The sequence below is a fragment of the Pimephales promelas genome, chromosome 25 (genome assembly GCF_988280905.1).
Source record: "Pimephales promelas chromosome 25, fPimPro1.hap1.1, whole genome shotgun sequence".
Taxonomy (NCBI): Eukaryota; Metazoa; Chordata; class Actinopteri; order Cypriniformes; family Leuciscidae; genus Pimephales; species Pimephales promelas.
The window spans coordinates 23,427,201-23,440,722 of record NC_142793.1 but is presented as its reverse complement, the minus strand read 5'-3'; the positions used below and the strand labels follow the sequence as shown (position 1 = coordinate 23,440,722).

At 37.4% G+C, this 13,522-nt stretch overlaps 2 protein-coding genes across 2 annotated transcripts; both read right to left on the bottom strand.

Moving 5' to 3' along the window:
• Positions 1 to 411: 411 nt before the first annotated feature.
• LOC120460205 (uncharacterized) lies at positions 412 to 9,967 on the bottom strand. Its single transcript, XM_039647868.2, has 4 exons — positions 9,867 to 9,967; positions 8,289 to 8,362; positions 6,817 to 6,930; positions 412 to 742 (listed from the first exon to the last, which is right to left on the bottom strand). The coding sequence occupies exons 1-4, from the start codon at positions 9,922 to 9,924 to the stop codon at positions 539 to 541; spliced, it is 450 nt and encodes a 149-aa protein (XP_039503802.2). The 5' UTR covers positions 9,925 to 9,967; the 3' UTR covers positions 412 to 538.
• A 162-nt stretch (positions 9,968 to 10,129) lies between these two features.
• LOC148965093 (uncharacterized) lies at positions 10,130 to 13,238 on the bottom strand. The gene is made up of 5 exons (XM_089127641.1): positions 13,199 to 13,238; positions 13,005 to 13,060; positions 12,774 to 12,908; positions 12,199 to 12,266; positions 10,130 to 10,229 (listed from the first exon to the last, which is right to left on the bottom strand). Coding segments are annotated over exons 1-5 (360 nt in total). The 5' UTR covers positions 13,200 to 13,238.
• Positions 13,239 to 13,522: the final 284 nt, after the last annotated feature.

Here is a 13,522-nt window from a genome sequence, read left to right as displayed (position 1 = left end):
TATATACATCAATCCTTTCTGTAGTCGAGTCTGGGATATGCAGGACGTGTTCTTGTATTCTGTCAGCATCGTCTTATTGTGGATCGATCAACACATGGAGATTGACATTTTTGACCATCACAACTGTTTTTTATTGGCTTGCATAGTGCCGCTTTTTAAAGCTTTTAAACATCTAACAGATATGTTAGCTATAAACACTCTAAACCTATATATACTGTGACAAAGGGAAGTTAAAAACACTGTTAAAACCGAACACTATAATGGCAAACATGTTGCCTTCTTAAACATTCTTTTCAAAACCGTATCAAGTAACATGAAAACATGAGAAGTAGAACTAAACTGAGTAGTATTTGGAAATAAGCACGTAGATTAACACGTGAACTACAGTTACCTGAATTGTTAGTAAAAGCTTAACAAATGGGCTTAAGACATGTAGCTGAGCTGAATAGCATTTCAACTAGGTTGGTCAAAACCAGTCAAACACTACTAGTATGTATTGTGCTTGAGTTGATGAAGCACTTCTTTATCAGGTACTGGATTATGGTTTGGTTTGCCTGCTTTCTTTTGCTTTGAGCAATGCATTCACCTCAGAGATGAACTGGCTGAGGTTTCCCAAGCATTTCTCCCTGATGTCAACCAGGTTCTGTGTCAGCGCTGTCAGGAGCCTCTGTTCCAGAGTTGGGTCTTTGGATATGAGCATCTTCACCGCCATTCCCAAAGTCTCGCAGTCCTGTTTGTACAACTGGGAAAAGACGAACAGCTGTTGGACTCATCTGAGCACTTAACACAAAGTGAGGTACGCAGAGAGTCTGGAGTATTAGTCGGGTCTTGATCGTTTCTACAATAGACGTGCACAGAATCGCCATATTTTCTAAGCTTATTGTGATTGAAAATCAATTTCAATATGGGAAATTTAGAGAGCTTTCTGGGAAATACATTGGTTGCGTGTTCTGTGGAAGTCTAATGTGAATTTAGCTGATCTATGAAAATGATAAACAGGACAAAACTGTTTGTTGGCGGGTGATGACGTGTCTCTGGTTTCTCTAACATTAGCATTGCTCGTCTCTCTGTGCACTAAACGACACTTTGACCTCCAGCGAGTAAGTCATTTGGCTGTAAACTTAACAGCCGTGCGTTCGGAGGCCAGAGACTATGGGAAAAGGTCCAGCAACAGGTGTGTTTGCATGGAGACCCAAAGTGTTGGAGCTAGTTAGAACTGCAAAGTTATTTCACACCAGAGTTTAAAGGCCAACAAATTCTCCCAGAGTTTAAAGACGTGCAAAAACGGTGCTTAAAAGGTTTATTATGCCCTGCAAATGTCCCGAGTGTGACGTCCAAGACCAGCGGATGAGGTGCGATTGGCTTTTATGTGATCTGTGCTGAAGGAAAGGTCTGGAGTTCAGGCACATAAATGCACGTTAACACATCCTTTCAGGCTTTAAAGAAACGGTTCGGTTAAGCTCTATTAGCATAACTTCGACTCATCTCTTGATTTTAAATATGTGAGTATTGTTCAGAATCACATGCTTGCCTGTGTAAAGATAGAGACCGTACTTCATCTTCAACTTAGCTGGTAAACATCCCCACATTCATCTATATATGAGTAGACTCCGTTTACAGGAATTGCCAACACAATCTCATGGCAATTCATAACTTTTTTACGCTTTGGTGAACTGGTGGCCACTTTAGATGATTTCATACAATCTCATTTTTGTACAAATTTTATGATCTGCTCATGCCCCATTAGCACTTTGGCTAAATTAGCTAGCGGTTTAAATAAAAAAATATATATATTTTTGCATATTCGCATAATTTAAATTCATATGAAATCACCACCTTGTAAAATTCATTAAAATTACAGAACCAGAAATGAATTGCACTACGGAAAACATTTTTGTCTTGTTTCCCAGCACAAATATCTAAACATTCGCCAAGATACATTTACTGGAGAAGAAAAGTCTTGTTTCTGAGTTTGTGTGTAAAACAAGAACGCGTATCTCCCAATGGAGTCAGAAAAAACAAACTTGTTTTACCTTTGAATTAAGTTAATATGTTGAGTTAATCGTTTAAACTTGCTGCTTTTTGATGATTTCTCCTTCATGTCTTCAGTCATTTTGCCTCTTCTCCAGTAAATGTTTTCCAGTACGGATTCTTAAATCAAGAAACATGACAAAAATATATTGCGGTGTAGTCCCACCTCTAAAAGAGCAAGTTAGACACTTTACAGCTAAAAATATCAAATAAAAGAGAGAAAACGAAGGGCTGAGTGGTAATTATGTTCTGACACGAATGCTGTTGATCTTGAATGTGAAATCATCTTTTAACAGTAAAAAAGTATGAGCGCTTCATTGTAAAAGATCAAGGGAAAAGCGTAAAATTACAAGGTCCGATGGGTTAATCCTCCATTTTTATTTTTTTTCATCGACCAACATCATAAAGCATCCGCAGATTTGAGCCACATCTCAGAAACTGCTTTATAATCAAGAGCTTTGGGGTCTAGAGATGAATTCATTCCCCACAATCCCCTGTAGCTCTTCTGACATCTGAGCTCGAGCAAGTCGACGATATTCCCTCAGAGAAAGAAGATAAACTGGAGAAAACCTTCACATTTATATGACTGGTTATTTTTGCTGGTAACTTTACCACAGTTTTTAATGATAATTCCGAGAGAGAGGATCTGTCTATTTGAGTGCAAAACTATGGATGTAAATAAATGAGAAAAGGAAGTGAGGAGGATAGACATAAACCTGCTCTGGTACACAAACTCGACTAAGATGGAGGTTTAGGTTCAAAGGTTAAGTCTAATCAGAGGCGCTCCGGATCGGAAATGGCCATTTATTCAGGGTTTGAGTCTCGCTGGTTAATCTGAGCGAGAGGAAAAGCAGAAGCGCTCAGATTACTGAAGTGGGTCCATCAGGGGACGAGGTCTGGTTCCTCTTATCCGCAGCGTTTACTCGCTCAGGTCTGGTTTAGAAACAGCGCAGAGATTGGAGGAGTTCTGGGCTCACTCAGAGATGGGACAAGACGAACAAAGAAATTCAGGGTTTGAGACCAATTATCTAAAACTATCCAAACGTTAAAAAGTGAATGCGGTCATTTTTAGCTTGAATATTCAAAGCTTAAAGGAGTAGTTCACTTTAAAAAAAAAAACTTTTGCTGATCATTTACTCACCCCCATGTTATCCAAGATATCCACGTCATTCTTTCTTCAGTCGAAAAGAAATTAAGGTTTTTGATGAAAACATTCCAGGATTATCTCCATATAATGGACTTCAATGGGGTCCAAACGGTTCAAGGTCCAAAAGACAGTTTCACTGCAAACTGCAAACTGTTCAAAGGGCTTTAAACGATTCCAGACGATGAATAAGGGTCTTATCAAGCGAAACGATCGCTCATTTAAAAAAAAACAACAAAGTTTAAGTTTTATAAGCTCAAATGCTCGCCTTGCTCTGTTCTGTGATGTGCGTTCGTGACTCTCCTGTTCGAACTCGTTTGTCAAAATGAACAAATCTTTTTTCGTGTCATTTGGTTCATTCAACGAACGAAATGAACAAGTTGACTCTGGAAAAGATTCGTTCATTTTGAGTTTGAGAAGTATTTAAAATGAACATGATTTCTTAATGTCTAGTGACATATCAGGGAAAATTGAAATACATATCTTGCATACAGCTCCTTTAACACACTAATGACTAACTCAACCAGGCCCCGCCCCTTTATTCTGCGTATAAATTATTACAATGAGGAATATTGTGACGTGTTCGTTCACGGAAGAAACTCAAGATACAATGAGTTCAGAAACACTGACGCTGATATAGAGAAGAAGCTCAAACATTCACGTCACACACTAAAGACAGACGAATAGGTCCTCTTTAACAATTTAGTCATCTAAGCAAACATCTCTCACTCACCCAAAGGAACGTATGGTTACTTGTCTCAACTTGGCTAAACGCTGGAGATTCCCACAAGCGCGTAATGAGCAGGTTTCCACCCGTCAGCTTCAGACTCAATTAGAGGACATGTGTTCTGGAGCCGATGGCGATGTCTGAACACTTCCCAGATCCCATCGCAAATCCAGAGAGTTTCGGTGTTCTGGCACACGACCTCATTCAAACGCCGAATCCGGCTCCATTCTCAGAGCTTAAAGGATTAGTTCACTTTTGAAAAAACTTTTGCTGATAATTTACTCACCCCCATGTCATCCAAGATGTCCATGTCTTTCTTTCCTCAGTCGAAAAGAAATTAAGGTTTTTGATGAAAACATTCCAGGATTTTTCTCCATATAATGGACTTCAATGGGAACCGGATGGTTCAAGTATCAAAAGACGGTTAATAACTGTTTCAGATGCAGCTTCAAATGTCTTTAAACGACACCAGACGATGAATAAGGGTCTTATCATGCGAAACGATCGGTTATTTCAAAACTTATTCCAAAAATGTAACTTTTCTAAGGACAAATGCTAGCCTTGCTCCATTCTGTGAGGCGCGTTTGCAACGTCACGTAGTACGTAATTACGTTCAAAAGGTCACGGGCGACGTAGCCGAAAGTACAGAGTCAGAGTGTTTACAAGTTGAACGCATAGGTTGAACGTGCAAACTAACTCAAACACCGTTTACAAAAAAAGGAATTAAAAGGAAAAACAACGATGTCGGACGATTTTGATTCTGTACTTCCGGCTACGTCGCCCGTGACCTTTTGAACGTAATTACGTAATACGTGACGTTGCAAACGCGCCTCAGAGAATATAGCAAGGCTAGCATTTGTCCTTAGAAAAGTTACATTTTTGGAATAAGTTTTGAAATAACCGATCGTTTCGCATGATAAGACCCTTATTCATCGTCTGGTGTCGTTTAAAGACATTTGAAGCTGCATCTGAAACTGTTATTAACCGTCTTTTGATACTTGAACCATCCGGTTCCCATTGAAGGAGAAAAATCCTGGAATGTTTTCATCAAAAACCTAAATTTCTTTTCGACTGAGGAAAGAAAGACATGGACATCTTGGATGACATGGGGGTGAGTAAATTATCAGCAAAAGTTTTTTCAAAAGTGAACTAATCCTTTAAAGAGGGTTAATGTCTCGTGTGTGTGTGTGACGGCCTACTGAGCTCTTAGAATCAGAGATTGGCACATGTACCATCAGTCAAAAAGTTTGGATCTGTGAGATTTTTAATGTTTTTGTATGTTTAATCAAATAAACACAGCCTTGAAGAGACTTTACAAATCGCACCGATCCAAAACTTGAGACGGGTGACCCTGATGTTTTATCTGTACCAGTGATAATAAACTAAACTCAACTCAAATTACAATCATTTCTCGGGCATTACAGGATCTTGTAAACCACAAAGTAAAGCCACAAGTAATTATAATAAAACAATGACGAATAAAAAAGAAACATGACGAACAGAGGAAGTTCTCCACCCCAGAGAGGATCTGTATTTATAGTGCTGATATTTAGCAGTGAATGCTAAAGGGAGGAAAGGTTTGACCCCGGTGTGCTTGTGTTTGATAACAGGACCACACAAACAGGAGACCGAACTGTACAACACACTGGGAAAGCAATGGTCTGTAACACGTTACAAATAAAACTGTGGCAGCAAGTGAAGCGTCGTGCCCGAACACACACTCCACACAAGCGGAGGTCTGTTGCAATCACTGAGCGGGGGGCAATTATTCGAGGGCTGGAACACATTAGGGAATATTAGGAGGCATTTGTTCACTGAGGGTCTAATAGGTCCGGGTGGATGTGTTCCGTTGAGGGCGACTGGAGTGATGGATGAAGGCTGAGCAAATCATTCCCAGCCCACCAAATGTAGTGTTTTACAGTCAAACCGAAAATTATTCAGACGCCAGATCTCGTTTTTTGATACTTATTGACACTATAGTTCATTTATGTAAGTGAGGAGGAGAGCAAAATAAAGCAAACTGACATATTATACCCAAATATTCTTCATACAGTGACTAACAGTAACATTTTTAAATTTGGGACCAAAACTGATTGATGATGTTCTGCTGAAGTGTGTTTTCTGTAATTGCTAATGCTCTATTGCTTGGTCACTGGTTGAGCTAAACTGGTATTATCTAATTGTGTAGTTAAATTTAACAGATATTCAACATAATTCATGTGTGAGAGTCTAACAGAAGGACGGACAAAACCAGTCAAATATCAACTGAGTTCTGCTCATATTTTACTACCGTTTTCTAAACTATAGCGAATAAACTGATAATGTGACGTAGGGATGGGCAACGATTAATCGCGACTAATCGCATCGAAAATAAAAGTTTGTGTTTACATAATATATGTGTGTGTAGCGTGTATAATTAATTTGTATATATAAATACCCACACATGTATATATTTAAGAAAAATATGTTATATATCAAATATTTATATATAATATTAATTATGTGTAAATATATCTAAAGTATATACATGCAAATATTTCTTAAATATATATTTAAGAAATATATATATATATATATATATATATAAGTATATATTTAAGAAAAATGTGTTATTAATATATCAAATATTTATATATAATATTAATTATGTGTAAATATATATATAAAGTATATACAGGCAAATATTTCTTAAATATATACATGCATGTGTGTGTATTTATTTATACAAATTAATTATACACACTACACACACATATAGTATGTAAACACAAACTTTTATTTTTGATGCGATTAATCGTTGCCCATCCCTAAATGTGAGAAATTTAATCGTTGGTTTGACTGTAGCTCACTTTTAGTTTTCTGTCTTCGAAACTCAAAAGGAAAGCGAGGAAAACATAAAACATGGCGAACGCACCTTCTCGATCTCCCGCGCTCTGTGTGTGATGGCCTGAGCACACTGTTCTTCCACTCTCGGTTCCTCCGGGTCTCCACCCAAACCGGGAATCACATCCAGGTCGGAAAAAAAGATCTGCAACAGAGGAGATTTATTCCACTGAACATGGTCAACTCTGATAAACAGCTGTGTTGTGGATTCTAGGATGTTTAATGAAAAATTAATGTTCTTCCTCAGTATTTTTGTCTTGTTTTCCAGTCCAAGTTTGGTTAAGCTTAGACATTGCGTTTAGCAGCTCTAGGTCAACTTGTGTACAACTTAGTGTACAATTTTGCAATGCTTTGACTATTCAAATTTCTTTTGATAGCTTTCTGCCAGCTCTGTCCTTGGCTGATGTGTGCCAATTTTGGGGACGATCGGACCAACGATCGAACAAAAAAAACCCCCCAAAAAATTGTTAGGGTTCTTGAGTTGTGTAACGCCACATCACAGGTTCTTCAGATCAGTGTGTTGGTTTCTAGTTGGTTAGAAGCACCAGCACATGAAGGTTTATAACAAACAAGTGTATTGTTTCAGTCACTCAGTATGTATTTTAATAATGTTAAAAAGGTGTAATGTGTATGAATTTCATTGTATACTTGTACATTTGGTTGCGAGTGCAGTGGGTTTGTTGAGAGACTCCGCCCACACGGTCTTCTGATTGGCTGTGATTAGGATTGATTTGGTTGCGAGTGCAGTGCGCTTGCAGAGACTCCGCCCACACACTCTTCTGATTGGCTGTGATTTAGGATTGATTTGGTTACAAGTGCAGTGTGCTTGCATAGACTCCGCCCAAATGCTCTTCTGATTGGCTGTGATTTTTGATTGATTTGGTTGAGTACAGAGAGACTCCGCCCACACACTCTTCTGATTGGCTGTTATTTAGGATTGATTTGATTGCAAGTGCAGTGTGCTTGCATAGACTCCGCCCAAATGCTCTTCTGATTGGCTGTGATTTTTGATTGATTTGGTTGAGTACAGAGAGACTCCGCCCACACACTCTTCTGATTGGCTGTTATTTAGGATTGATTTGATTGCAAGTGCAGTGTGCTTGCAGACTCCGCCCAAATGCTCTTCTGATTGGCTGTAATTTTTGATTGATTTGGTTGAGTACAGAGAGACTCCACCCACACACTCTTCTGATTGGCTGTTATTTAGGATTGATTTGATTGCAAGTGCAGTGTGCTTGCATAGACTCCGCCCAAATGCTCTTCTGATTGGCTGTGATTTTTGATTGATTTGGTTGAGTACAGAGAGACTCCGCCCACACATTCTTTTGATTGGCTGTGATTTGTGATAGGTTTTTGTTGCGTCTTCTAGTCCTGTCGTATCTGGTGTGGACAGGTGTGGCTGTAATCTTACGGCATCGCGACTGGTTAGATCACGGTGGAAGTTGATTACAGTGATAACAGAACTGTTGTGGCTCAGTATGTCTGAACAGAAGCGAGCGATACCTTGCTGGCTGATGCAGAAGCGTGTGACTCTTCTGTGGATCCTCCAGAGAGATCCCTGGATGGCCTGAGTTTCTCTGCAGAAGAACATCAGGAGAAACAGTTGCTTTTAAAACTCCTAATCTTTCAAAGACAAACTGAGCAGAAAAGGGAAAAAAATCCATCATAAACAATATCAGAGACATCCTTGTATAAATGAATTGCCAAACATCATCCGTGTCAGAGAAACGTGTTTATGTTTGAGATGTGTCTCTTTACATGCACCCGTACGTCTACAAACAACAAACATGACAGAGCAAAGAAAGTTCAAACCGATTCCAGAGGTTTTCAACTGAAAAGCATGATGCTTTTTTAATGTAATTATAAAAAATGTTTTATTGAGTCTTGCTTCCGACTCAAGCTGAGCGCTGGAAGACAGTGAGCGTTTGGGAAAACTGTTTGGTGAGATATCATTCAAAAATATCAAATATCAAAGTCATGAATTTATTTGTCCACACACACAAAATGTTTTAATGTGCCTAGTTAGAAACAGAAAATTCAGCTCCATCAAATTACCACTGAATATTTATTTGATAATTTGGGGTGATCAAAACTTTTGACTTAATTTTAAGTTTTATTATTTTAAGCATTGTACGTATTATTTTAGTTGGAAAGATACACATTCTTAATAGTAAAGATTCAAATGTATCTACATTTAAAGCATATTTGAAAGATTATCTAAATTATTTAAAGAGTTCAATTACCGGTAGTTAAAAATATGGTTAGGTTGTTTGTTTTTTTCACTGTAATAATATACTATATATATATATATATATATATATATATATAATTTTTAATTCGATTATTTTTTATATATAACTAGCTGTATTCATACTCAATATTTTTAAATTATTAATTTTATTTATTTTAAAAATAAAATACAATTTTAAATGACATAACTTTTATTTGTAAGCCTAAATTCTCAGGTAAGCTCTACTCTGTTTAATATTTTTAGTTATTTAATTGGTATATTTTTCTATTTATTTATATATTTATAAATATACACTCCGGACCTGCATCCCAGCACAAACCCAACGTCTGTGGACATTCCCTGCTTTCATGTGTGCGTTAATGAGCGTCGCAGTCGGGCAGAAGAAACGGCTTCTGTTGGCTCAGGTTTTATTGTGTCTGTAAAAGTGAGGCGACACATTCCTCCTGTATGAGTGATGATGATGGGAACAAAACACAGGCCTGTTGTGAGCTGACCCTCTTAACACCAAATAAATAATGACTTTAAAGTTCACAGGCTAAAAAAAGACTCTTAACTGGGACGTCCTGTGACTGGACGCATCCAATTAAACCAACTAACATGAAGACCTGAAGCTGCCCGAATGAGAAAGAGCCCAAATATCCTTTTAATGGCTTTTAGTTTTAATGATTGATGAGAACCTTGATCTGGAGAGGGATTTATAAACTTCCTAGAAACATCTGGTAGCATCAAGTGTTCTGATAGAAAGGCGAGCGAAAGAAAAGCTGGAGAAATTGGTGAATTTGAGTCATTTAAATCTGTGAAGGGAATTGTAATGTGAGTTATAAGCTGACCTGGTTGGTTCTCGGGGTGAGTAGCGCTGGTGTTCAGCTGATGTTTGGGGACTGACATTGCGGCCGATCTGAATCTTGATCTGAATCTGGATCTGACACCATCAGCCCTGGTCACACAACAAGAGTTCTGTCAGCACCACAATTGTCAAATACGATTGACAATTAGCATACAGTTTGGATTGGCGGTCTGGTTCTGTTCTAGGCAGCCTAGCATGGATAAGAGCAAGGGTGTGTAAGTGTGTGTGTGTGTGTGTACGTGCTGCTCACTTTCGGTCCAGATTCATGATGGCCTGCAGCAGTGTGTCATCTCCTAGAGGACAGGGTAACCTTTGACCTCTGACCCCAGTCACCGTCCTGCCACTCCTGCAACAGGTCATTTAAATATTTAATATATATATATATATTTATTTAGCTTTCAAATAAGCAAACACTTGAATCTTGTACTTCACTTGTACTCTTGTAAATCACTTGTACTTGTACCAAAAATAAAACAACAGTACCGTGGATAAAAATAAATGTAATATATATATATATATATATATATATATATATATATATATATTATATCATCTCCTAGAGGACAGGGTAATAATAATATAATTATATATTATTATTGGAGTGGCAGGACGGAGACTAGGGTCAGAGGTCAAAGGTTACCCTGTCCTCTAGGAGATGACATAATATATATATATATATATATATATTACATTTATTTTTACCCATTATTATATAATAATATATATATACACAGTCGGGAGAATAAGTATTTGATACACTACCGATTTTGCAGGTTTTCCCACTTACAAAGCATGTAGAAGTCTGTAATTTTTATCATAGGTACTCTTCAACTGTGAGTGACTGAATCTAAAACAAAAATCTGGAAAATCACATTGTATGATTTTTATGTAATTAATTTGCATTTGCACTGGTGATGGTCCTAATCGCTGAAGAAACACAGTTTAATAGTGTCTGTGCTGTGATGAAGCCGCTGAGCGCTGTAAAGAGGAAGGTGTCTGCTGGCTGATGCGGGGTAAGTTGGGCCAAACCCTCAGTTTCTCCTCCACCTCTAATTTGATTGTTTGTTTTAAGAGTTCAGCCGGGCTTTAAAGTTCTCTGGAGCCTGTGGGGCTACGGGGTGCTGACCTCTGACCTCTGGCCAGACAGACCAGCAGACACGTGATGATGTCACCTGAACTTCCTATTACACATCACAGGTACAGATATTGATACACTCTTATCGATCCTATTCATTATATTTAATTGGGATTTATTTTTACGTCTTTAGAATTTATTTTAATGTTATTCATATATTATTATATTTTGAATTGCGCTTTATTTTGATTTATATTTTATTTTTATTTGGAATAAGGTTTTATTTTTTTCAGGTTTCTTTGAAATTGATTATATTTATATACTATTATAGTTTTTATTTCAATGTGTGAATTAGGTTTTATTGTTATATTTTTGGAATTCACTTCCACATTCACATTCAATATTTTTTTAATATTTAATAACACTTTTAATATTTACTTGTTATCAGCTGTAAACGAGCCACCGCTGAACTCAGACCCAAACACACACACAACACAGAGGAGTTTAATAAATGTGTTATAATACATATTATATATATATATATATATATATATATATATATATATATAATATATCCAATTCGCTAATGAATCATTCTGAATGATTCAGTGATTCGTTCAAACCGATTCCCAAAGCACTGGTAAATGACTCTGAGAAAGTGAATCATATGGACTTCTACGGAATAGGAATAAAATATATAAAAAATCTAAACTTACTTACTAAAGCAACATTTGTCGTTTTCATTAACTTTACGTTGAAGCACTAGAACCGAAATAAAAGTTAAAAACGATATAGACTTATTTAAAAAAATGGCAAAAACACAATAAAGTTACTAAAATTTCAACTAAAATTAGAAAATGAAAACAAATATATAAAAATATGAAGAAAAACTGATAGTATATGGATGATAGTAAATTAACACTGATGCCATTCTGTCAATGCAATCATGAGAATTTGTTTTTATGGACAGATTTGTCTATTTTTTTCTGCTGATCTGTTGTGGTGTTCTGTACGACTTATCACTGAGAGATGCTAATCACTGAGAGATGCTAATCACTGATGAGAAGCTCAGTTCAAAATGTGTTCAAGTTAAAGTACTTTAATGCAGTGATTGTGCTTATATACACTATATTGCATAAGCATTAATACAGAAATCATTAATGAATGATTAAAGTGTACGGACTGAAGGCCAGACCACTGTGTGTGTGTGTGTGTGTGTGTGTGTGTGTGTGTGTCTCACCTGAGATGTTCCTGTGGTCGATCCTCACGCTGTGTGTTGTGGTAATACAGCGCCTCCTGCTGGAGAAACTGGAGAAACACACACTCACTCATCGCTGATTCATAAATCAAGACACATTTACTGGAGAAGAACAATAACTGAAGATATTAAGACTAGTTTCCTGAAAAATGCATCAAATAAAGTGAGTTGAAAACAAGAACACATATCTGCCATATTCCTGTTTTAACCAAAAAGCTTTATTTTGATTCAGTAAACGAGCCTTAATATCTTCAGTCGTTGTTCTGACACAAGTTCGGTATTTTACACTAAGAGCCCTATTTTAAGATCGTTTCTGATGAAATAGAACGGTTAAGATTTTAACAAGAGTTTTCGGTTTCTGTGGTCACGGTAAGTGTGTGTGTGTGTGTATTTCTCACCCTGTGGTACAGCAGTGTGTCTCTGTTTTCCAGTGACCTCTCATTGTAATGAGTGTGTGTGCGTGTGTCACCCTTTGGTATGATGTGTTGTGATGTGTGTGTGTCTCTGTGTTCCTGTGACCTCTCGCTGTGATGAGTGTGTGAGTGTGTATGTCTCACCCTGTGGTACAGCAGTGTGTCTCTGTGTTCCTGTGACCTCTCCCTGTGATGAGTGTGTGTGCGTGTGTGTCCTGCATCTCCTCTGTTACTCTGAGCAGGGCGTTTGCACACGACTCTCACTCTCCGATACGGAGCCTGAGAAAGAAGAGATCTCTGAGCATCAGGGGCCAAAACACACTACTGAAGTAGAAGAATTAGTGTGTGTGTGTGTGTGTGTGTGTTTGCTCTTACAGCTGTTCCAATGTATCTCTCATAGATGTGTCTGATGCTGAGCTCCCTGTACGTCACTGAAACACATTCACAATCACATCACTTCCTGTACGCCTCATTCATAACCACGTCACTTCCTGTACGCCTTAGAAACACACTGATCTGTCACTCATAACTCATAATTTGATGTTGAGGTGAAGAGTTCAGATACTCACTGATGCTGATCTGCTTCTCCTCTCACTGTAAACTGCAGCTTGAGAAGAAAAATAGGGTTTTATTTCAATTTAATTCTAACAATTATATCTTGAAGTTTAACCATCGGCATTAAAGTTGACTTCCGTAACAGCAATTCATTCTAACATCATTTCAGTCATACAATAATACATTAATAGATCTTCAGATTGTGTAAGAAACTTCATTATTTTTAAGTTTATTGAAGTAAATCTCCATACAGAGATTACACACTTATACCGAGTTATCTTAAGTTATTATGGTGAATTTAACAAATTAAAAACTGATTTTGCCACTTTTGAATAACA